Source organism: Henckelia pumila, unplaced genomic scaffold, assembly GCF_033568475.1.
Source record: "Henckelia pumila isolate YLH828 unplaced genomic scaffold, ASM3356847v2 CTG_461:::fragment_3, whole genome shotgun sequence".
In the NCBI taxonomy this organism is placed as follows: domain Eukaryota; kingdom Viridiplantae; phylum Streptophyta; class Magnoliopsida; order Lamiales; family Gesneriaceae; genus Henckelia; species Henckelia pumila.
Window position 1 is genome coordinate 4,304,437 of NW_027331831.1, and position 25,345 is coordinate 4,329,781.

A 25,345-nucleotide genomic window follows, 5' to 3' on the forward strand; every position below is an offset into this window, starting at 1 on the left:
ATGTTTGAAATATATATATATTTATTATATAATTATATTATATTAATTAAATATTAAGGCTTTGCTTATAAAATAATTTTGGCTCGAGTTTGGTTGAAAACGTTTATTTTGTCTCGAGTTTGGTTGAAAACGTGCGAATTCGGTTCGAGTTCGATAAGTTCGATTACGAATCAAATATTTATCGCACGGTTCGAAAAGCTTACAAATAAGTTCGATGCGTTTGCATCCTGTCACCTTGCTCCGGTGGGATTCGAAAAATGTTTCCAATATTGTAAACCATACGTGAGAGGAGTGGCGGAATACTACAAGGTTCGCTTGAAAAGGTAGTTAAACAAGCAAATCAAAGAACATGAGATGTAAATAAATAATAGGGATGTAAGTAAATCAAGTCGTTTGTGAATAATAGAGATGCAAGTAAATCAAGCCGTTTGTGAGTTATCCAAAGTTCGATCTGAGAAAAGTTCCTTCTGTCCAATATTGTAAAACTTGAAGTTAGGGATTTATTTTAAATAAATCAGAGAGACGTAAGCGAATGGAGTCATAAAGTTTGTTGGGTTCATTGAACAATGTTCATTTAGATGAATAATTTAAGTTCAAGTTTTATAATATTGAGTTCGTTAGCTCGTAAACATGTTTATAAACAAAGTTCAAGTTTTACAATATTGGACACGTTTGCTCGTGAATATGCTCGTGTGAAGGTTTGTGAGTTAGCGTTTAAATTAAAAAAATAATAGTTATGATATTTGATTTTTAGATTTAAATATGATAAATGTATAAAAAATTATTAATTTTATTTGTCAGAATAAATTATAAATTTTAATAAGATTATTATATTTTTCGCAATTTAGCTGAATTTAAGAAATAGAATAAATTATAAATTTCAATAAGATTATAATATATTTCACAATTAAGCATTTACTGAATTTAAGAAATATTTAAATTTATAATTTAAATTTCTCAAATTATTTCTCAAATTTAAAAAATTATAAAATCTAATGAAATCTTCAATAAACTCGTAAGTCATGAATATATTCATTAATTTGAAAATAAATAAGTCATTCAAATTTTCGACTTGACTCGATTACATCTTTTAAGAGAACATTTAACAAAAATTTTTTTGCAAGACTTGAAACTTACCAGAGCCAGAGGATACTTGAACCAAATGACAGTTTTCGCCTTTTCGGAGGTTAGATATCCTGATATTAAATGGAATATGTGTTCATACTAGCACCGAATGATACTTTTGGATTTCCTCAAAGAAATGACAAGAAAAGAGAGTACATACCAATTTGTCGTAGCACAATATCGAACCCTTGTTCAGTCGATTCATTTTACGTACAAGTAGCATGTCATGTAATCAAGTCATCCTATGGTGGCAGTAAAACAAATTCACCAAAAAAAACTAATATGTTCGGAAGTAAATCAAATGAATAAATCGATTAGCAGAGATCTGTATACAATATCAGCTGTTTTGTACATAAAAGAATGGAGAGAGAGTCTCGAGCTCTGAACGTTTTCGAGCCACTCTTCTTAAAGTTTTTCTGTTCCTCCACAATAATCTATCACTACCACTAAAATTTCTAATAGTAGTCGAATCCACATCGATAAAAGTCTTCTTTGGGAAGGACTTGTGTCTCTGCGAGTTCCTCCTCAACTCAGAGCGCCTCAATGGTGTATGAGGCTCTTCAAATTTGCTACAAGAGTATCTGTCAAGTGAGAGGATGAAGACTTGAGGAAAAAAAAAGCCATGTGGATGCCAAATTCACATCTAATTTTTACATTTTTTGTTAAGGTTCAAGAAATGATTAGTGCATCCATCATGCACAGGGGGATTCCAAGTATGTAAAGGGAGAAGATTTACATAACCAAACTTGCCTCTCTTGTGTTATCGATTTTGATGCACAAAAATCTTCATTTGGTTGAAGATCACAAGCAGGACAGATGTAGATCTTTGGTGCCAATGAGATTTCTACGCAATCAAAATGATACCATTCATCACATTTATCGCAAGCAACCATTGCTCTTCGATCATAGGGTCTTCGGCAGATGCAGTAAAGCATACTTCGATCCCTCAGTAACTGAAGCAGCAGAAGCATCAGGTCAGAAACAAAAAGAAGTGCAGCTGAATGCCAGAAATAGTTGTTATAACCACCTTAAGCTCCTTTCCGCAATATACGGGTAAATTTTCACCCTCCGAGATGAGTTCAAAAACTTTATTCAACTCAAGCAATCCCCCATCCATTGAAACCTGCTTTCATTAAAAAAATACAAAATAAAAAATTGCGCAGTAAAACCCTGAATTTTCAACAAATGAATCAACTGGAAATAGACCTTTTTTGCTGTATTTGCCCACTGCAAGCCCAGATTTCCAAATTCTTCCAGTTTCAGTCTATAATAATCTTCGGGAGGAATGTTAACTGCATCTCCCTAAAGCATGATTTGAAGAATATTAATCACTAATATCTATATCGACTTGGATATTTGAATTGCCACAAATTTATGCCTTCTTAAGGAAACTGGACACAGAAGCATCATTGCGCTCCCTGCCACTAAAACTAGGTCAGGGACCATAAGCACCCGAAACTAGCTCCAGGGCTGAAACTTGAGACTGAAGTAATATGATCAAATTAACGCTGAAATAAAAGGTAAGAATATAAAATTAACGACCATTGTACACATCAGGGGCATATCTTAATATTTGGCCAGCTTTCGTGTTTATAAAGAAAATGACGAGACACATTGATTGCAAGTCAGAGATCACTGTGTACAGAAAACCTTCCAAGTATTTTATGGCACCAGAGCCTGCACCTTCTACTTATAGTTTCTAAAGAATTTAATCTTATTAAGAGTTACTATCCTTTCACTCAGTTTAAATGCAAACAAGTGTTGAATCGTTGATCATGCAATATTGCTGTTTATTTTAAAGAACCAGTTCTATTCTTCAACAAAAATCTAGATATGTTCAATCTGTTAAAAAAAAAGACATTGGACAAATTTGAAACACAGTTTAAGTTGGAAACTAATGGATAACATACTTCTTTCAGATAATGCTGAACTTGTTGTATCGTTGGCTTCTCTGAGCTTTCTAGTAATTTTTCAGCTCTAATTTTCCATGAATTCCGGGTCAATGCCAGATCAAGTTTTTTAATTCCCGGCCCATCACAAGCAGCTGCCACTTCCGTAGCCTGTGCATGATAATATTGCTTAAACTCAATATTTTCAACTTTGCTTCAACTCAAAACGTACAAGACATGTCAAACCAGAATGCAGTCAAGGCATGACAAGCACTTGAACTGAATGCTTGCCTATGACAATAGCACCTAAAACCAAATAAGCTTCTAAAAAATATTGGCATGGCAACCAATTGCATCTAGAGGCCCTGTAACAAGTACCTTCAAAGCAGTGCAAAGCTTTCCAATGACAATTGTAAGATCTTTGGCAACATAAGCAAGTGCAAAATCTACTAATTCTGTTAAGAAATCATTGCATGCACGTGCTTTCTCAACAACTTGGTGCAGTACCCTCCTTTCTTTGTTCCTGTGAAAATAGCATAACTATTTCAAAAATAAAAATAAAGTGCCCTCCATATTTCTTTTGTCCTTTAACATAGATAGAATAAAACTAGCACATAACCAAATGCGTCAAACATTTAATGACTTAGGTAAGCTTTTCTGGTTATCCTTTTCTTTTTATGGAGCATGTGGAACAAAAATATATATCAATAACATTTCCTGCTCCAATATTACACTAAATTCCGTATAGTAAGAAGTAGGAGTAGCATAAACAGAATAATTTGTGTGGGTCCTCTGTGAATTCTTGTCGGATTACCGCTCTACAACTCTTATTAACATCTTTTACTTGACAATCAGCAATTTTTTAGCACAGCGGGGGAGGGTGAGTTGATGTATTTTGGAGACCAATGCTGTATGAAATATTTTCAAGATCATCAAAACATACATTCATCATGAACTTGGTAGTATTAGACATGCTTTCAAACTACATTTGTTTTCCAACGCTGAGAATAAAATGAACAGAGCTGTACAATGTCCCAGAGTCGATACTTACCCACATATCTGCACAAACACTTGTGTTTTGTATATCCCATTAAAATAAATCCACAAACTCGGCTCACAAAAAGGGGGAAAAAAGACCAAGAAACTTGAAGGTGTATTATTTATTGGAAATGACCACACAGCGATTTATATCGACTTCCATGGCCATCCAATATCAAGATGAAATCAACAAACAAAGAAAGCCCAAAAATAAGTGAGGTTTACATGGAGCATAAAATCAAATATTGAGCAAGAACCAAAAGTGCAACGCCAACTAGAAAAAGGAAGGACCCATCTGCAACCCCAACTTGCAAAATGGAAGGACCCAACTGCAACCCCAACTAGATAAACGAAGGACCCAAGAGAAACCACGACTAGGAAAATGCAAGAACACAAGTGTCACCCTATCTAGAAAAAACGCAAGTACCACAGAGGATAAATGCAGACTCGTAGGGTCCACCTCCAAAGATAGAAAACATAGAGTCAGAATTCATGAGAATGACAAGTGTAGAAACGTAGTTCCAAAGGAAACTTTCTTGAGAGGTGAAGAGTGATAAATGGGTTGCTGCTCCAAATGAAGACTCACAAACTAGGGAGCTACAATAGAAAAGAGCGGCGAATACACTTAAAGATAGATATGGTTATTTCATTATTTGAAGAACTCAAAAAATTTCTACTCAATCTCTTCTCTACCTTTCCACGTTCTTGCTTTCATTTATAACCTCCCCTAGATATTGCTATTTGTAAATCAACCAATATATTCCCAAACAGTTGCAATCAAAAGTGGATCACAGATGCCCCAAAGCATAGACTTAAGATTGCTAATCATAAAACCATATTGGTCATAATTGCCGGTACAACCATAAATCACCAAGAATGTGCAAAACCATATCCAAGAGTCATTACTTCTTCGATCAGAACATGTATAGTAAAATTTCCTTATTCAATAAACATACAGAGGCATTTTGTAAGATCAAGTGGCATGCTCCAAACAACAATATGTGGCGATAAGCTCAGCAATAAAATGAACAACAGATATTCAATTCTAAGACTGGGAAAATCCGGATTATGCATCAAAACAATATGGAATTCATACCACGTACAAAGGTCATTGGCATCTGAGAGAAGAATAGCAAGCTTATCCAATTCAAGATGCTTCAGTCCAGCTTTCTATGCATTGAAAGAGAGAATCAAGAAGAGAACATTTTCTGAGGTTTAACTCAATAGTAACGAATGGTTAATTACAAACCAGAGAACCAAATCCGCCATGAGGAAGTATGGAACTTTTCATAAAGTTGCAAAATGCGCAAACAGACAACATTGCATCTTCTAATGATGGTGTTGAGCAATGACGATGAGAACTGCGAAAACATAGGAAAAACATGGGCACTTCATCACAACTAAATTTTTGTTTAAAACCTACGAGCCATTGAGAGAAAGTGGGAGTATCAACAATTGAGCCAGAAAGCTAACCCCTCCTTGCAAACAGAACATGTCAAAAGCTCTTGTTGCTCAACATTGCTGGAGCAGCATGTGCAAAAAATTATTGCCGCACCATTTTTAGAAGTACTGTATATGTCAAATGCTTTCTCGAGGGTATCTTTGATCTGCAATGGTGTACATGTTTTTAAGATCTATGCAGAACCAAAAAGCTAAATTTCCAAAATCATATTATCAAACAGAAACAACTGATCTGCATAAACCTCAATGAGAGCAAAAAGCAATGGAATCTCTTTGGTGACAGTCGGCTTAATTACGTCCTCGCACTCCAGCATCCACTGCTCAACCTTATTTACTTCAGAAAGAATCTTCTTTAGTTCACTACATCTGAATGCCTCAGCATTCCCAACTTCCTGAAATTCAAATCCTTGTCTAATTACATCTTTTTTTTTTAATAAGAAACTGAAATATTATTAGAAATCAAAGTAACTACAAAGGAGGTGGACCAGTGGTCCACTAAGGCAAGTTCTGAATATTAAATAAAAATTAGAAGCTACTGACGGGCTAAATTCCAGTCCCTGTACAAATCCGAAACTGTTAAAGACTTGAAGTGTTTTGAGATTTGTAACCAAGAAGCTACTCTCAATTTGATCTTGTCCCAAGTCTCTTCACTCGAAACCTCTTCATCTTCGAAAATCCTCCTATTCCGTTCTAGCCAAACGATCCAGCAGATGCATTGTGTTATTGTAGTCCATAGAATTCTCCCTCTAATGCCCAGATAAGACCCAAGATTTGCTGCGAACAGTTCCTTCGTGTTCTTCGGTGTCACCCATGATAACCCAAGATCTTTCAAAGCTAGCCACCACATGGAAATTGTGAATGGACAATGCGCTAGCAAATGATCCTGCCATTCTCCCTCTCTCTTACACAGAACACACCAGTTTGGGTTGAGTAGACTCTTTGGGAACTTCTTTTGGATCATGTCGCAAGTCGGCAGCCTACCCAATACTCCAGCCCAAGAGAAAACCTTAACTTTTGAAGGAGTTGAAGCTTTCCAAATCGATTGAAAAAGATTATCTTTTGGAAACAAGTCGGCAGCCTACCCAATACTCCAGTCCATACCCTTGTCTAATTACATCTCACAGAAGAAAAATTGAAAACCAATGTAAAAGAAGGAATTATTTTGTTTATGGCCAAAAGTTTCACATGGTACTTCCAACACAACTAGAAATCTTGCAAGCCTTCGAAATATTATTTTTCCAAGTCCAAATATTCATAAATTATACTTGGGAGTAAATAGATATAAAACAAAAATGAAAGCGCATAAACCACCAAAAGTATATAGTCTAATTAGAAATTGTGAAAAAAAAAATTTATTAAGTATGCATAATCAAACCTAATTCTGACGTAAACTAAAAGGAAATGCGAAGATTATGCACTATTAAGCCTAAGATAACGGCGGCAGATAACTCTGGAACAGAAAAGGTAAAAAAATCAGGAGTTTAGGACACATATACTTTATAAGTTCTCGCCTTACTATCCTACTCGTTGAATCGACTTCCATTTCTTTAGCATGTACTGTCAAATGTATGATAAGGAATATTAAGTCAAAAGAAAATACAAGTCAATCTTATCATAATTATTGAACCGCTCTTGAAAAACATATCAATTCAACAATTCCTACATAATACCACTAATAGTCACAACTTGAATTATCCATCGCAATACTATATTTTCCAAGATGTACATTTTTTTTGAATTAGAATTTTCTCCTCGATAGACAACTCAGGACTAAGTAGTCACCTACAAAGCACGCAGACTTGATCACGGTTTTAGAACTCTGGGTATTTTATTGCATCTCAATCACCAGTGTAAGCTGCTTTTCGAGTATTTTGGATTATCACAATTCACAATAAGCTAAGAAGAACAAAAAAGAATGGGAAAACTCGACATTGACTGAACAAAACATCTAGAGCACCCCAGTATCAAATAGCAGGAATAAACTTCAAGGAAAATTTCAAATTTTATTGAAAAAAAGAAATAAATCTTATTTATCAGCTTACCTTCAGTTGCAGCAACACATTCCATGTTCGATCTTCAGAGTTCAGTCCAAAAAATAGAATGACTTGCTCCAGCCACAAACTGCAAAATTGCGAAGCATGTCAAAACAGAAATTTCAGACATCCGAAAATAATGATGGTTGATGAACTATCGATGGGCAGTCCACGACACTAGATTTAGGTACATTTTATGAACAGAATAACAGGCCCAAAGCAGTCGGAGCATGGAAAGTAAGGCCACTATCCCCTCAAGGAAGATAAATTTGATGAATGAATCTGAAGATGATAATTGTGACCCAAACTTCTACAATGATCTGAACTGTAAACGAAGGCAACTTGTACCACAACACAGGTGAGTAGAAAAAATTGACACCTAATTTAATTCAGAGAAATTTCCATCACCAATTATCAAGCAACCACAGATAGGGCATAGTACAAAGTCCTCCAGCAAGAAGGTAACACTTAAGCTTTCAATTTTTCCCAGAGTTGCACATCATTATTCTTTAAGGTTACGACTCCCTGCAATCCATCGCTCTTTCTTAGTTCCCGTAATCATCAATCATTTCAAGCGATTTCTAACTTATAAACTCCAATAAAATATTGCTCTTTGTTGTATTACCATTTTCCTCATAAATTTCAATGCCACTATCCCTCAGGGAAGATAAATTCGACGAATGAATCTGAAGTTGATTTTAGACTTCAATAAAATCATAAATTTCATAGACAACCATACATAATTTATATTAGTTATATGTCTAGTGCCTCATAACCTTTTTTTATTGCCCCAAGTGGCAAGTGACCAACATCTGCATTCATTCAACCGTAAAGCAAACTCCAACTGTATATGATATGTTTATATTACAAAAAAAAAGTTTTAAGGGTGCCCAAACAAACTTTGAGATTGATTGACAATATCGCACATGGTGGAGCAAAGTAGCCGATAACAGGAAAGTAATTAGTCCTCACAAAATGTTTTCCAATACCTTTTTTTCCACTTCTTTGAATAATCAAAATAATCCAACGTGAGAACAACCAAAACCTTTTACTTACTTGTGTTTCTGAACGGCGTCACGAAGATGGCTAACAATAGTTGGAAATGGTATATATATTTTCTGCAAATTCAATAGATCATATCAATGCAGATTTTAAAAAATGAAGACGAAAGAGCGCATATTGATAGTATTTTTCATCTACACTAGAACTTTCGCGTGCGCACGTGTAAAATAGTTGACGTAACATAAATTTATATTTCTATTTTTCGCAATCTAAACTATATTGGAAAAACAATTATTACTAGAAAACATATATATAAGAAAGAAATAAAATTAAATTATAAATGATTAATTATTTTAAATACTTTTAAACATAATTATTAATTTTTACTCCTTTAAAATAGGAGGAAGAAGTTTAAAAATAATGTGGGTACTTTAGGTAAAGCAAGAAAACTCTCTCTTAATTAATAGCACTGGATATTTGTAGCCAAAAAGCAAAAGAAAATAGTAGACGACCTCAGATAAAACAAGAACTTCTTCAACACTGCCCAGCTCCAACTGTAAGCGACCACGAGGATGAAGACATTCGAGGGCTTGCCCGAGCCAATTTAGCCCATCAATCAACGCGACCACCAAAGTACATGATTTATACTCCAAAGGAAGTTTGACAGCAGCATCAAGCATCATTCCAACTTCCTAGAACAAGATAATTTGTTACATAGACTGCAATCTATAAAAATAAAAACTTCGATCCAAATGAAGGTATTAATCCAATAAACCTAAAATAAAGAAACAATCAATGTAATTTTCATCATTCAATCTCACTATGGAAAAAGAAAGATATGTAAAAGAAAAAACTAAAGTGATAAATTATCACATAAAGCAGTACACAGATTGGTATCAACAAGAATGCGAAAAGAATGCATCATTACTAAAATAAACAGATCCTAAAGCCATAATTTAATTGGACATAAATCAATAGAAACACAAAGGATGAGTGTCTTAACAATAATTTCCCACAGAATAACCATTTAGCTTTGTTGATTCTGAGTGAAGAATTTGAATATCATAAAACCATGAAGAATGAATGCGACACAACAAAGATTATAAGTCGTTTGCCCATTAATGCTTACACTGAAAAGACAAAGGCAGGATTAATTATAACCTCTTATTTAGACCATAATATCTTTGTGAACTATGGTAAACAATCTTTCCCAACTAAATAACAATAAACTTATCAAAATTTCATTACACTCTAAAAATATCAAATTGAAGTATAGAATATATTCTTGATTTTTGAGCTCCACTTAAATCAAAGATAGAAACCCGAATTGATGAGCTCAACAGGAAAACATCTTGGAAAACATAAAAACCTTGCATCGTTTTGCGTTCAAAATCAGAGAAACAGAGAGATAAAGATAAGATGGGTGGGAGATTCTTCGGGTTTTTCTGAGTCAAATCTTTCTGACGAGTCCTTCTTTCCAGACAGGGATTTCCTTCATTTCCTCTCTTTCATATCGTTTGGAAAATGCCAATCCCATCGAAGGCACAACTTTTTTCGTGGATTGCGGTGCAAGAAAGCTTTCTGCCTGTGAGACAATGCAAAAGCGCTGGCCCACGTGCTATCTTTGCTCGAGTTGGTGTGTGTAATGTCAGCAAGAGGTGGAGACTCGAGACCATATCTTTATCCATTGTCCTTTATGTCTAAGGTATAGAGCATTGGAAGAGCTGGGTCTAGTTTGGGTCGCTCCGAGGTCAACAAAGGACTTATTTGTGGCTGATCTAGAGAGACCTTGGGTAAAAGGGGGAGAATTTTTTGATGGTGGTGGTTCACTGTATTGGCTAATATGTTTGGCTGGAGGGGAATCAGAGGATGTTTTATGATATCGAGGTTTCGAGTGAAGCGTGTTGGCAAAAAAATTAAGATTCAGAAAAAATTAAGATTCGGGCATCCACTTGGACTTGGAAGCATGAGGAGTTTTGTTCCGCTTTCGGTTTCAGATTTACTCAGAAATTGGAGCTACATATATTGTTAATATGTTTGGTGATGTAGGGGATTCGTGTGCTAACAACTTATCCACTTCTGTAATTAAATTAAATTAAATTTTTTATATAATATAATCTTGTTTCCTATATATATGAAAATAAATAAAAGGAAATATCACTACATTGATGTCATTGAACTAAATTCCACAATTAATAAATATATGTGATTTTAACTAGGTTGAGGTAACTAGAAACTGCTTGGAATATTCAGCGACAACAATATTTATAAATGACAGAACAACCTCCAAGTAATTGTGTAATCATCAAGAAGTAAAACAGGCAGTTTGTCTTGTACTGGTCAAGTCAATTTTTAATGATCAAGCTAGCAAGAAGTAAATGTAACCAACAAAAAATGAAGGCACAGATAGACTATTCGACAAACAAGCATGGGAAGAGAAAAGAGCATGAAACATGTAAACATAAGTTTGTCGATATTTGTAAACACAGGAAGAGAATATCACCTCACTGGTGGGGATAACAAAAGAAAAGGAGAGAGCTTTAATGAACCACTTGAGCATAGAACAAGCATCTTGAAGTTTTGGGATCATAGTGAACACAAGACCAAGAGAAAGACCAGCTTTCATGGCAGTCTCTATTGAAAGAACTTGACCCTCAAGTTCAGAAATGAAACTGGTGATTCCATCACCAATAATATCAATTTTCCATAGCTTCTCCACAGCTTGGAGTAATGAGCTGGCATCCTCCTCCCAATCAGTGCATTTCTTCAAAACTTTGTCAAGCACTGATCGTTCTTCCAAATGAATCTTCAGTTGCTCCGACTCCAACACCAACTCCTGCAAAACTAATGTTCCATCATGCCACATACTTCAATTTGGCAATTAACTTTTTAAAAAAATTAAAAATAATAATAATACCTTCAAGACATCAACTCGAGGACATGACTCTGAAGCTGGTATATCGGATGAGTCATGAATCAGAAATGGTTTGGACTTCATCAACCAAACATTAGTCACTGATATTGCATCAATGACATCATGGAGAGATGGTAGAATAATGCCAATGTCTTCAGAAGCCCTGAAAAATTATGAGTGTAAAAAATACTAGAATAATAGACAAAATATTTGATAAAAGAAAATAAAGTTAGGAGCGTAACCTCAAGACATCCTCAAATTCAGATATCTCTCCCCTGCTTCCTAGACAAAGTTTGGCTCTCTCTTCCACTGACATTGCAACTGCAAGTCTTTGGGAGAGGTCAGTAAACAGCTTTTCTTTCTCCATCTGTAGTCTGAAATTGGTACAAAAATTTCAAGCTTCCATATTTCCCCTACACGTCTAAAGAATATCAAATAAAGCAACAATTTCTTCTATGAAAAGATGCAAAATGGAATCATACGTGGTTGCCTCCAACATCAGTTGTCGGATAAAGTCCATGGACATTTTACTGCGAAATGCCTGCGTGAATATACTCATAAACAAAACAGTTGGGTGTCCACAACACATTATAGTCTATAGATAGCTCTTGGAAGGACAAGTGGAACTCAATATCCTTACGAGATACACTTTAAAATATAAAGCTATTAATAACCCACATGATATCAGAACACAGACTTATTTATATTCTTCATTCATGACAATCTCGTGTACACCTTAAATATTTAATTTTGGGCCTCCATTCTTGAATCTGGTTTACACATGAAGGGACGTGAAAATATTAATTCTAGCATAGATTCAAAAATCATAAATGGAAAAACTACACTCACCCTAGATATAGTATTTGAACAACAAAACAGAAACATTTCTTCAAACACGTCCAAGAAAAATAGAATTTTTAATATAATGATAGGCAGGTAAAAATGAGAAATAAAAATTAGTGTAAGGAGAGTTGCCCCCTTCAAATGAAAGCATGTTAAAATTTATATTAATTAATTAAATTTGACAACTAAAAAACATTGAATCAGCCCATCCATGATTAGAAGGTAGAGCTCCAAAGAACAGCTCTTGCAACATTACCTTGATTGCTTTAACTCGGCAACAAGCTTTGGTATGCTCAAGTTCAAGACAGGGTAACTCATTGACTACATTGAAAGTAAGAAGGAAAAATGGTGACATGAAATTAAGCAAGAGAGCTAACAAGTATGCAGCTACATGAACAAGAGTGTAGAATGATTCAAGAATAAGGGACCTTGAATTTGAAGCAATGATGCATCTTTCTGAAGGATTATCAACTCATCAACTACATTTTCTTGATCCTCCTGATCCTGAATGTTCATAAGAACTATATTTACGCGGGATTTCCATGATGTGGTATCATCATAGTATTTTCTCAGAAGGTTAAGCTCGGGAATATTAACAGTAAAATCTTCGAATTCACTAAGAAATTGTTCGACTTCCTGCACATAAAAAGAGGGAGTAACTTCCAATGTTAGTTTCGCATCAGTGCCCTCATAGAATATAAAGCTCGAATTAATAAGGCGCAACCTCTAGTGTGTTCCGATTTTTTAACATATCACTGCAACGAGACTGGCAAGATTTAGCTTCCCTCGTCAAAAAAGTAAGCGGCTCAGTTTCAGGAACCTGAAGCTGTAGGTCTAAAATCTGGAAAGTATAAACGGAAAAGAATAAAATATGAACCCACTACGAAAGAGATGTTATTTCAACGATAGAGCAGTTGAGGGACGTAAAAAGAGAACGGGGAAAGAGTGTTTGAACGACCTCTGCCTCCAGCTTGCAGAGCATATCTATCTCCACCGAAGAATGAGATTTCTGATTTATGCAATTTCTGGCATTGTCCAACCAAACCTAAACAATGTCACAAATATATTACCACATCAGAATAAACAGAATCCTGATAAAACATCACGCAATGGCACAGGAAGAATTTTATGTGCCTGTTATTTCCATTAATACATTTACCAAAATGCTACATCAGACAATCAGAGTTCCTGGCTACAAGATTAAGAAGGATCTCACTAATAAAAAATACCATATGACTTCTCTTTTAGAGTTCGAAGATGAACATGTAGATCTTATCTCAATAAGTTCCACACCGCATCAAAGTAAACAGTGTTGTTAATTTCGCGAGAAGGATCACAGAAAACTGCCAATATATTATCAAGAGAACCAGCTGTCTGCTAAAAATTGTTTCAACACATAAATATCAAAAGAATGTACCTTCACAGCTGATAGCTTGTACTCTAGTTTCTCACTTTCTGGTATGTAGATTGGTGAATCAATAGCCTTAGAACATAAATTTTGCAAATCCGCCACCTGAAGAAACAAAAATACAAGCAAAGTAGAGCAGAGGTCATATAGAGTGCACTAAATTTATTGCAAGTCCAACAAATCACATATCAGCATCCATTTGTCAGGATGCACTTGAACAAGTTAGATGACGTGTAGAAAGAAATACAAAAATATAGGCAAAGATGCCTCCATAAAATAAGGGGATGACAACCATTACACTGCCAACATCTTTCAACTGAAATAAAATTGTGGCAACTGAAACAGCTCACTCACAGAAATTTCAGAATGTTCAGATAGAGCAGAATTAATTTCGTTGGTCAGCTTGCTAGCTTCTCGTTGGTGTTCCTACACATAATTTAGCCAAAATTAGTGAGAGCTCCAGAACCCAACTCATGAAAGAGAAAACCCTGAAAACATTTGGACCTGTAATTGAAGATGGCCAGGCTCATTGCAAGGTACATTGCTTGACCTCAGTAACTTGTTAATTTGATCCATCTGTATCTTTTTAATGTCACATTTATGATCCTTGGACCATAATTTGACCATAGAAATGCATTCTCTCACATCTTCTGCCCACTTCTGTGCTTGAACCAAGTTGTTTCTCATCTCGCGCACCTATTGGGCACAGATCAGACATCACAAAATAGCTAAAATCTGGATGGAAACAAAAACAAGGGAATTTTGAGCTTACAAAATCCATTTCAGAACCAGCCCAAAGAAATTGCTCAGCTTCCTCTATCGCAGTGGCATATGCATGCCTAGAGTATGGATGCTCAATAATCTTACAAGCCCTCAAAATCCACTCTTCAGCAAGTTGTACAAGTGTAACATGACCACCCTTTACCTAAACAGGGAGAAAAATGAAAACGAACAGTAAGTATCAGTCACATGAAACCGAAAAGTCATGGCCAATGATAGACAAGGGGAAACTAAAAAAACTGTGGCAGTATGGCAGGCTAAACAAGATTTGTATATACAAAACAAATTTATGCACATATACAACAAGCATGCATGATTTCAACTCATAACTATGGTGAATGAAATTTAAAATAATTATAACCAGTAACACTTTTATTCGGGCAATAGCCTCTAAACAGAGTTCGACAAAACTGTATGCTCCTTCCTATTACATAGATTGAAACTTATTTTCCAAGCGGCATCATTGCATTGTTACTATGTGATTCTCCCTTCCAAAAGGAAAAGGAACTAAATCAATCACGCACATGGTCAAAAATAACAAACTAAACGGCGATCATCACAAAAATTTAATTTAAAGACATAAAAAAGGCTATCATAATTTTCCGATTTACATAAAAACTAAAATCAGGGAAGATATGTGACAGCACACCAAAGTTTAACAGTTTAGCGCCCTAAGCATGAGGGATAAATAAAATAGACAATAACATAAATTCAGGCTACGATGCAGCCAAAGTAGGCTTGGAGTGCCAAATTAACAAAAGAGTTTGCACCAAAGAAACTACACCCATAAAAATAGAAACCGATGTCAAGTTAATTCTATCGGTCATGAATAAGATTGAGTCACCACCTTTTTAGCCAATGCTACTGCTTTTTCAGCGCACGATTTCCTCCGTAAAACGCTAGCTGCCTCCTTTGAATCCGGTTTATCGACTGTATGAAGCAAATCATTCAGTTCCGCCAGAGAATGACGATAAAAAAGGCGAAGTTTATTTGGCGTGCATTCACAAAGGTGTTCCCAGTGCTGCATAAAAGGACAGTGAATTCCATTGCTTGATCTCAAATAGTCTCATAGTTGTTCAAAATTCAAAGGGAAAAATGGACTTGAGCATAGAGTGCGTCATATGACATTGAATTGAAAATAGTGTAACCATTACATCATCAAAGGGCTTGACAAAGATATAGGTGCAACATCTACTCACATTTTGAAACAAAACTCACAGCAAAAGGGAGTCACGTTTTTTAAGAGAACTTGTTAATGAGTTTCTAAAGATCTAGGTTTTCTTTGAAAATCCATAAACTCGACCAAAATAAGTAAACTGCATACTTACAAACCAATCAAATGTATGTCCATTCTAGGAAGTTTGAGTGCAGCTAACTAGCTAAGTGAAATCATTCTCACAAGATTTTAAGATTTATAATCAGCAAAACATAAATCAATGCTCCTACTCTCTTCTCCCAAGGTGATAAAGATAGTGGGTCCAGAGGTCCAGCCACTAGATTTATTTGAATTGCCTGAACTCTTATGATATCAACATAGTAATCCCAGTCACTCACCTCTAAGCAGACGAATGTCAATGGTCTGCATGTGCAACCTACGGCTGAAAGATATAAAAATTGCTGGCAAATGATGCACATAGAATCCTTCAAAAGAGAGAGAGGCATAAATCAACAGCAAGATCCTACTAATCTAAACTAGAGATCACGAAAATCAACCTGCGTTTCAAATGGCTTACTCACCTCTTCTGCGCCAACGTACTCGGGCCGTTTTCGTGAAACCATCTGGGAGGATCTAGTGATTCCATTTCTCCATAACCTCTCCCTCCAAGTTTTCTCTTGATCATATATCCTATGCAATTCTGTTTTTAAGTAAGCTGATAATCTGGCATCATTCTCATTCTGCAAAGAGAAAACAGTATATAAAAGATACAAAAACCCTATACTACTAAAAGACAACAACATTATTTTATTTTATTTTTTTAGATTACAAGCATAATCTTGATCAAGATTACAAATATATAATGTAATTGTCTGCACTGCTGACGGGACTTGAGATGAACTCGAGTCTTGTTTATCTCAACAAGAGCAGAGAAATTACAAAGAAAACTTCTAAAGACAATAGCTTATAGTACAAAATATGAGCACAAAGCTGACAAGGAGACAGACTGTAATGCATGCACAATTGAAACTAATAAGAATGTGGATGTAATTTTATTTTAAGAACGTAAATTATCACAGCACATACTTAATATATATCTTTAATGGAGAAAAATGAAGGGGGAAAAAGGATCACAGGGAACCCCTCACGATTTCATCACCAAGAATATACCAATTAGATTTTTTTCCTCTTAAATTGCAGTAGTCAAAAGCTACTCTGGTGTCCAAATGTTAGTCAAATTTATTTCCTCTATCTATCTATACCATGTACAAATTTCATGTCTCATGCTCGACTTCTTTCAGTTATGTCCAGCTGTAGCATTTTATACGAGATCTCCAAGTATTATGGGTTTGGGAGACGAGATCATTAAACAAAATGCAAAGGCCATACCGGATTATTCTTAACTTTAACGTGAAGGGGATAACATTCAAGAGGATATATTATTTAAGGCTAAAACTCAAGAATCCATTAATTGGCCAAGGAAAACTGAGCTCTCCAAAACTATCTAGCATACTAGATCGACAATTTAAGAGTAAGCAAAAACTAAGAAATCTGTTTTTCTTTTCTTTTGATAATAAACAATAATATATTACATTGATAAGAGCTATAATTACATAAGAAGGAAAACTCCAGTCCCTATATGAATCTGAACACAAAAAAACCTTAAAGTCCTAGTACTTCCCAATCCAACTAGGGGCCCGAAATTTTATCTTATCCCAGCACTCTTCCCGTGTCCCTTCCAAATTATCAAAAATCCTCCGATTCCTTTCAAGCCACACTGACCAACAATACAATGAACGATGACTATCCAAAAAATTATACCTCTCCTACCCAGATCGCGATCAATATCCGCTGCAAATAAATCCTTAGTTGATCTCGGAGTCACCCAAACCGAACCAAACTCCTCCAAAGCTTTAGACCAAAGATAACTCGTAACACGACAATGAATAAAAATGTGATCTTGAGTCTCCACCTCTTGCCGACATAACACGCACCAGTTAGGACATAAAGAACATGTTGGCCATCTTCTTTGCAACATCTCACAAGTTGGTATCTTCCCCAATACAAAACTATCCACGAGAAAGACATGCATTTTGGATGGGATCGGTGATTTGTAGATAATGTGATAAAGAGGAAAGTGGGAAGACCAACTAACCGGGAAGAAAGACTCGTGGAAGGATTTAACTGAGAATATCCCCGAAGATTCCAAAACCTATTTTCTAACATCTCCAGCTCTTTCAACCAAGCTGATCCTCTCTAAAGCTCCTAGCAAACCGCTCAAGCATTCATTTCCTCATCCCTCAAGTTTCTTCGCAGATGTAAATCCCAAGAAAGGAAGGAGAAAATGGATGAATGATCAAAATGAACAAAATAGGAGATCGGTTTATTCTGCACTGTTGAAGTCTGAAACAAAGAAGGAAAAAGATCCTGGAAAGCTGATTCCACCCCCCCTCCCCCCCCAAACACACACACACACCACCTGGCCTCCCAAAACCTAGTCTTGTTACCCCATTTCACCACAACCCTCGGTGACTGAAGAAAAGCCGGATAAATCCAAGAAATGAACTTCCAAGTGCTCCTGAAAGTCATTCCTCGCTAAGCCCACATCCTATCCATTCGCGGTCCAACACCCCATAACATGATACATATTGTTGTCTTGTAACAACTTGGAATCAGAGACAGTGGTTATGGTGGACTTTCGGGGGCTACAAGAACAATTACGACATATCTCAAAAGCGAGAGTATAATTGCAATATCCTTGAACTCACAAGTTCACAACTAGCAAACCAGAAGGCGAATATCAAGAAAAGCCCAAATCATAGTTGTTAAAAGTCAAAATGCGAATGTTTGGGCAAAAGGCTCAACTAGATTCATCCGCTGCCTTGACATAGGTTGAGCACATATCATAAATCATAAGCCTTCGTCACTTTAAAGGCTCAAGTCACCATTGAGACAGGCTTTTAAGTGTAGGAATACCAAATTGAAGAAAAAATCCAATGATTAAGTCCACATTACCTTTGAAATTGAATAATATGTCTGTTGATACCCAAGTTTATCATTAAGAAGTTTAAATAAGCAACTGCGAAATACATCAAACAAGTGAGAAATCGAACGAGGAAAGCCAAACCTTGGCAGCCACACACAGAAGCTCCTCATGAGATAGAACAGCAGCTTTATGATAATGTCTATAAAGTTCAGCTCCAAAACCTCCATGAGGTAGCCAATCAGCAGGAGCAAAATTAACTGCCTCAGCACAATTCAAACCTGTCATTCCAAGTGGAATTCAGGAATGCCAAATGTATGCACCACAATAACGTATGGACACTATGCAAGGTGCGCCACATACATGCCAAGACTTGAACACTAAACCTACATAAAATAGAAGCAAAATGCCAGTTTTGACTAACCAAAGTTAAAGCCTCCATGATAAGACCGAGGAAAAGTGATAACAAAGTTCCCAGGCTCCTGCCATAATCAATATCATCATGCAAACAATTTCAAGTGCATGAAAGAAATATAGGCAAAACATAAATCAAAAGTAAAACATGAGGACTAAATACAAGAACTTTCAGCCTCATTTCCTCAATATTTGAGAGTCCTAGCATCTTGGTCTGAATCATGAGACTTGTTTCAATGCATCAGATTTTGAAAACGTAGAGATGACCACAGAATAACTGTTTAGACGAGATATAGTATCCAATGTAATAGGCTCAGTTCTGGAAGTTAGTTCACGACAGTTTAAAAGAATAATATCAGTTAATGATGCATTTGCATAATCCAGCAACTTGACAAATTTCAAAATTTTCAAATAAGATTAATAGAAATCAATGAACAATTTAAAAATTAAATTTTTTTTTAAAAAAATAAAATCTAGTTAAATGCCAGGGCAAGATGGATAGACATAATCCAACGGTTTTTTTTTACTAGATTACTGGCAATAGTAAATACCAGCTGGGACTGAAATCATGAAGCAGAAATATGATTTCTAGTAAACCTTACAAAAGAGAAATGAAAAGGTTTTTTATTCAAGTGTTAAAACGGTGTACCTGCAAAATGCTGCAAACTGGGACTCCTTTTGCGAGCAAAACAGATGGATTTAGCATGGTGACAAGCTGGAACAATAGATCTGGTTGTGCTTCAAACAGATCCGGCAGACTATCTCGCATAACCTGCATAAAAGAGAGGTGCAAGTAATATGCATGCTTGTGACCAAGGGATCAAATAGAATATGAGAAACCAGGCTTTGTATCTATCAAACAAGCACATATAGGACCAAACATTTCTCAAAAGTAAAATCGTTCAACCTTCTAAATTATAACATTGGAACAATTGGTTGTTGGGAATATTTGTTTGAGGGAATAGGGCTTTGTTGGGAAAATGGTGGTGGAGGTTTTATGTTGAGGATAAACCGGTGTGGAAAAGAGTCATATTGAGTAAATACGGGTTACAAGAGAACGGATGGGATACGGGGTTAGCGAAGAATGTCACATTCAGATGTCCATGGAAATTCATTTCTCGATCTTACTTGGCTTTTCACCAATTAGTGAGGACAGTGGTTAAAGGGGGAACAAAGGTCAGGTTATGGGAAGATAGGTGGTGGGGGGATTCTTCATTTCGGGATTTGTTCCCATCTTTATATCAGATTTCGTCGGTTCATAATTTACCTATCTCTTTTTTTGCATCCTTTGGTAATCATTCGTCCTCTGTATCTTGGGATTTGCATCTTAGAAGGGTTCTGAGGGATGATGAATTAGATGAGCTAAATGCTTTGATAGATGTCTTAGATAGGGTGAGATTGGTTGAAGGGGTGGACGACATAAAAGTGTGGGATGGGGATTCTTCAGGTGTATTTTCAGTCAAGTCTTTCTTCGAGTCCTTCTTTCCGAGTACTGTTTTCCCCGTTTTTTCATTATTCAATGTCATTTGGAAGGCACCGGTTCCAACAAAAGTTCAAGTGAACGCAGTGTTGGGCAAGGTGTCGACCTCAGATATGATGCAAAAAAGGTGGCCTACTTGTGCTCTATGCCCCAATTGGTGTGTGTTGTGTCGGAAAGAGAGGGAAACACAAGATCATATGTTAATTCATTGTACTTTCACGAGTGGGCTTTGGGCTAGGGTCTTGACAGAGATGAGGCTGGTTTGGGCGGCTCCGAGATAAACGCAAGACTTATTTGCTTTAGATCTCGGACATCTTTTGGGCAAGAAAGGGATAATCTTTTGGAGGGTGGTCGTTCACGGCGTCTGTTGGTCAGTGTTGCTGGGGAGAAATAGAAGAATTTTTGAAGAATTTGAAGAGTCGATCGACGAATGCTAGGAAAGGATCAAAATTAAAGTTTCTACGTGGATAGGATCTCATGTACATTTTCTATATATTTCCATCTCGGATATATTACGAGACTGGGCGTTTGCATTTTGTTGATAGGGATGGATTCATGAAAGTTAGGATCATGAAAGCCTTCTTGGCGATGGCGGATCACTTGTCCGCATTTTGTACATCAGCATTTTATAGTAATTAATATTAATATAATATGTTTCTTATCAACAAAAAAACAAAAACAAAAAACAATCGGTATCCATGTATTTATTAGGTAAGTAGGTAAATTCATTGACGAGACATTCAAACAAAAAGCAATCCATGTTGCAACCAGTAATATGACAAAATATTAATTAATGGGTAAAATGTGTTGTGAAAACTGATAATTCGCATGAATGGAGTAATCATCAGGGCCTAAAAATATAAGAAAACGATCTTTCAGTCCTAATTGTGTTGTCTTGTCATTGTTTACGATTTACAGAGAGAGAGAGAGAGAGAAAGAGAGAGAGAGAGAGTTTCATAGACAAAGGGAGCAACATCTTAAGGATGAACGAGACAGCTAACCAGTTTAACCATAATTACATGCATGACACACTCGATTCAAACAAAGTTCATCAGTTGCAAGAGGAGAAAATATATACATATATACATATGGTCATTATCTATAAGAAATACCTTTTCAAAAGATTGGGCTTCATTGCCCGGGACACTGTACCAACATTTTGGTTCTCCCCTAAAAAGATACACAAAAATGAGTCTTGTCGTGGTATTAAAAAAACAGCATAACAAATTCACGTTGAAGATATTAAATTCATTCTCAGACGAAAAATATGAGACAAGGAAAGGAAAATGGTCCACAGATATAGGACAAGTCGCATTATGAACAAGTATGTATTTTTCCCGAGTAAAGAGAGGAGTGAAATACATTGAACTAGTATATAATTTAGTTCAATTGATCAAGTTGGATTACGAAAATCTTGAAAAATTAGAAACTAGATATTATTTGTCAGCAACACGTTCACATACTCGTGTTACAACTTTTCAGTAATGCCTAACATATTCAATTCACAAGCTTTGGGCAGCATGAATGAAACATTAACACAATGCAAATATCTGTCACGCTCCGGGCCCAGGCCCGCTCCTGCGCGACTGCACACACAATGGGCCCCTATAGCAACTACTTCGTATTCGTCCTCGATTTACGAAAATGATTAACTCAAGTTGCTATAAAAGTCCATTGTAGCTCATTATAAACTCATTTTAAATCCTTCATTTTTCTTACGTGGGACAGGGGTATCACAATCTCATTTGGGATGTTTCGGGATCTCTTGAAAGCATCAAACAAGAATAATATGATTTTGTCCATGCTAAAGTTATTATATCACAAATAAAAGAAATAAATGAGTAAGCCTCTGTTTGTATGCTGCGCCAATAATATTACTAGCTTAAACCAAATTCTTGGTTGTAATCTACACACTTATCAATGCCAAATGGTATAAATCAGGAGAAAAACATGACATAAAATTTCTCATGGTTCAATAGGATCAATCGAGTCACTTGTGATGCCAAAAACCGATAATTCTGTAGAAATTCAGAAAAGGATATATGTGGTGCAAGTAAACATTATGCAGCGGCGTCAAACAAAACAAAGAAAATCAATACAGAGAGATGTGGATTGTAGCATGTATCAAGCAAAAAAATATGCCTCAAAAAACTCTACCCTATAACCGAGCAAGCATTAATATCTGAAACAAGAATCATTCTAGGAGATGGTCTAAAGTTGAAGATAACATTTTTAAGTGGTTAATAATTTCAAAATACCTTTAAGTAGAAATGGAAGAGTTCATCTTGAACAATTCTTAAAAATAACACCATACAAGATGTCATTGGAAAAAGGTATGGCAAAACTCTAATGTGCATAAACTCTCCCATCAAATAAAAATTTCAAGACTAATAAAATCACAGTATCTTATCGTTAGATAATAAGATCCATATATGGTGGTTATGGATGGCAAGCGAATTTGAAGACTGATAACTAGAATGACTTAAGACCAAAATCAAACCAAATTCTTAGCCTGATCCAGAAAAATGTATCAGCAGGATTCACACAAAATTAAGCACCTGCTTCTTTCTCATATATTTGAAAAGTCTTTGCTAAAGAGAGTTTTTAAGCCAAATAGAACACTATTTGCAAATTGATTAGAGTGCATCAACATATATCCTGCTTTGCACGTACTTCATCTATGAGTTACCAATCACTTTCTTTGCTTCAGCAGGTATTAAAGAAAAAAGAACATAGATAGCACTATCCATAATAATATTCTTATCTAAATTTCTAGATTTATCTAATTGCATGCCAATAGAGGCACAAATCCATTATTTCTTTTCAGTTTGGATACCGATAGATAGACCAAAGAAAAAATTAAAGTAGCACTTCCTCAGAAATTACTTTTGCCGAACTCTACGGAGTTGATCAGTAACATACCAATGGAGGTAATTCATTGAGTAAAAGCAGTGGTCCTCAAAATGCCAGCAAAATGAAGAGAATAGCATCCCAACATAAAGCCAAGGTACCATGACACCAGCGATGTTATGATGCACAGATCGAAGCATCGAACCTTGTAACCTAGGTAGGTTGTTGAGATTCCATGGGCTAGAGCAGTATTCATTCCAAATGTTGGCATCTACAGATGATGGTTTTTTGTCAATTGCACGAGGAAACCCACTCCCATAAACGGAAGTATCTAAATCACTGCCATACATTATTTCCAATTCACCAACCGAACCCTCCACGATTTCCCAGAACTTTTGTTCCACTTGCATCTGTGAAGTATGCGCTGAGCCAAACCACTTTTTCTTCAAGCGATCAGCCACACGCCTAAAACCTTCTAATGAAAACTGCTTACCCTGCACAAAACCAAAACTATCCTTATCCGAATTCAGGCACTCAAAACAGTACCAGTTTCCAGGAGGAATCCTCTTTAATGGTGGCGACAAACAATAAATGTGCCAACCCTTGTTACACCTATCACACAACAACATAACTTCCCCGTGCAACCCACTTCTGCACTGTTCACATATTTGACCAAGCTCCTCTTCCTCTACTTTCTGAGCTTTGACTCTCTCACCCTCTTTATTTCTTCGTCTTCTCTTGTAACCCAAAATTTCATCCTCTGTCTCACATTTCTTCCCACAATTCAGATCTCTCTTACAACTCTTATTTTTCTGTCTATTCAATCGATAATAATACTCTTCATAGTCATGCAAATGTTCCCAATACAACTGAGACAACACATGTTTCGAACATTCCGAAATCTTCCCTCTTGCCCGCACGAACCTAAACACCTCTCCCCACTTTTTCGCCCTAGTAACAGCATCATGCCCCCCGAATCTCTTCACTGCATTAAACAACTTGCAGAAGTCCAACAGCTCCCCCTCAAACACAACTCGTTTCTTCGCCTTCTTGCCACAATGCTTCTCCAGAAACCGGTTATAATCTAACGCAAAAGTTTTGGGATCAGAAGAAGCACACCGAGCTTGCAACTGATGAATGGCCTGGGTTTTTGTAGGAAATGCGAAGGAATCCATGTCCAGGGCAAACGGGGGTTTCCAACTACTAGGCGGGACAATCTTACATATCCCATAGGGCTCTGCTTCTGGTCTGATCGTGTTTATATAGTCTAAAGGGTCCTTGAATTCCTCCTCGCTCGGATAAAACACTGGCCCTGCGGGTATGTTCCGTGGCCCCAAACCACTCGATAAATCATCACTCCAGCTTCCCATTGAAACCCTCTTTCCCTCTTCCCTCAGCCTCCCCTTCCCCATAATTCTTTCACCCAAACTCAAGAACTATCCAAAAAGGAACGCGTATAACTCCAACTACAAATAAAATGATTAAAAAATATATCAATAAATATCCAATCCAAGTAAGAAAAATATATTTCAATAACTTCACAGTGAAACCAGGATGACAAAGCAAACTAAAATTGGAACAAAAACAACCACGTACCTTCACATAGAAGAAAGACTTCTGGTACTAGTCAATCTCTGTATAGAGAATTGCATGCGAAAGCGGAAGAATCAGAATAAAACCCAGTGTTCGTTGTCATTTCTTGTAAGTTTTTACGGTTTAGGGTTTTGAAATCTGGTCCTTGTGTGGGGCAAAATTGTCTCAAATGTGATCCGATAAAAAAAAAACTAATTAATAGCCGGTTTGGTCCACGAAGTTTACATGGGTCAACTGGCATTTTCGCAATTTGCCCCAATATTCTCGTTTTTTACGTTGCTCCTTATTATTATTATATTTTTATTGAAATTTACATTTACATATATAATATAATATAATATGGAATATGGATTCAAAAAATGTATATATATATAAT

At 36.1% G+C, this 25,345-nt stretch overlaps 1 protein-coding gene across 7 annotated transcripts; it reads right to left on the reverse strand.

Annotated features, from left to right (window-relative positions):
• Positions 1-1,351: 1,351 nt before the first annotated feature.
• On the reverse strand, positions 1,352-25,132 carry LOC140871683 (lysine-specific demethylase JMJ17). 7 transcript variants are annotated; one of them, XM_073274313.1, is made up of 35 exons: positions 24,973-25,132; positions 23,449-24,842; positions 21,639-21,696; positions 19,696-19,818; positions 19,057-19,114; positions 18,777-18,913; positions 16,231-16,389; positions 16,048-16,134; positions 15,341-15,514; positions 14,486-14,638; positions 14,218-14,409; positions 14,068-14,139; positions 13,723-13,818; positions 13,264-13,350; positions 13,030-13,146; positions 12,734-12,941; positions 12,562-12,626; positions 11,945-12,003; positions 11,705-11,836; positions 11,466-11,625; positions 11,052-11,384; positions 9,061-9,240; positions 8,603-8,664; positions 7,556-7,634; positions 5,756-5,905; positions 5,526-5,659; positions 5,302-5,413; positions 5,149-5,222; positions 3,393-3,537; positions 3,036-3,185; positions 2,332-2,427; positions 2,153-2,248; positions 1,876-2,078; positions 1,459-1,706; positions 1,352-1,367 (listed from the first exon to the last, which is right to left on the reverse strand). In XM_073274313.1, the coding sequence occupies exons 2-34, from the start codon at positions 24,786-24,788 to the stop codon at positions 1,463-1,465; spliced, it is 5,535 nt and encodes a 1,844-aa protein (XP_073130414.1). In that variant the 5' UTR covers positions 24,789-24,842; positions 24,973-25,132; the 3' UTR covers positions 1,352-1,367; positions 1,459-1,462. The 7 variants fall into 7 exon arrangements, 6 of the variants coding, with proteins under 6 accessions (XP_073130414.1, XP_073130415.1, XP_073130413.1 ...); XM_073274314.1 differs by lacking the exon at positions 1,352-1,367 and having other exon boundaries at positions 1,409-1,694; XM_073274312.1 differs by lacking the exon at positions 1,352-1,367 and having other exon boundaries at positions 1,409-1,706.
• Between the last annotated feature and the right edge of the window lie 213 nt (positions 25,133-25,345).

Bases quoted from the DNA above. Each gene is read 5' to 3' on its own strand.
- LOC140871683 (XM_073274313.1), bottom strand. From the start codon at position 24,788: ATGGGGAAGGGGAGGCTGAGGGAAGAGGGAAAGAGGGTTTCAATGGGA. The intron at 16,135-16,230 runs GTGAGTAAGCCA...TCTCTTTTGAAG, and splicing joins AGTACGTTGGCGCAGAAGAG to GATTCTATGTGCATCATTTG. The intron at 8,665-9,060 runs GTCGTCTACTAT...TTGAATTTGCAG, and splicing joins AAGTTCTTGTTTTATCTGAG to AAAATATATATACCATTTCC.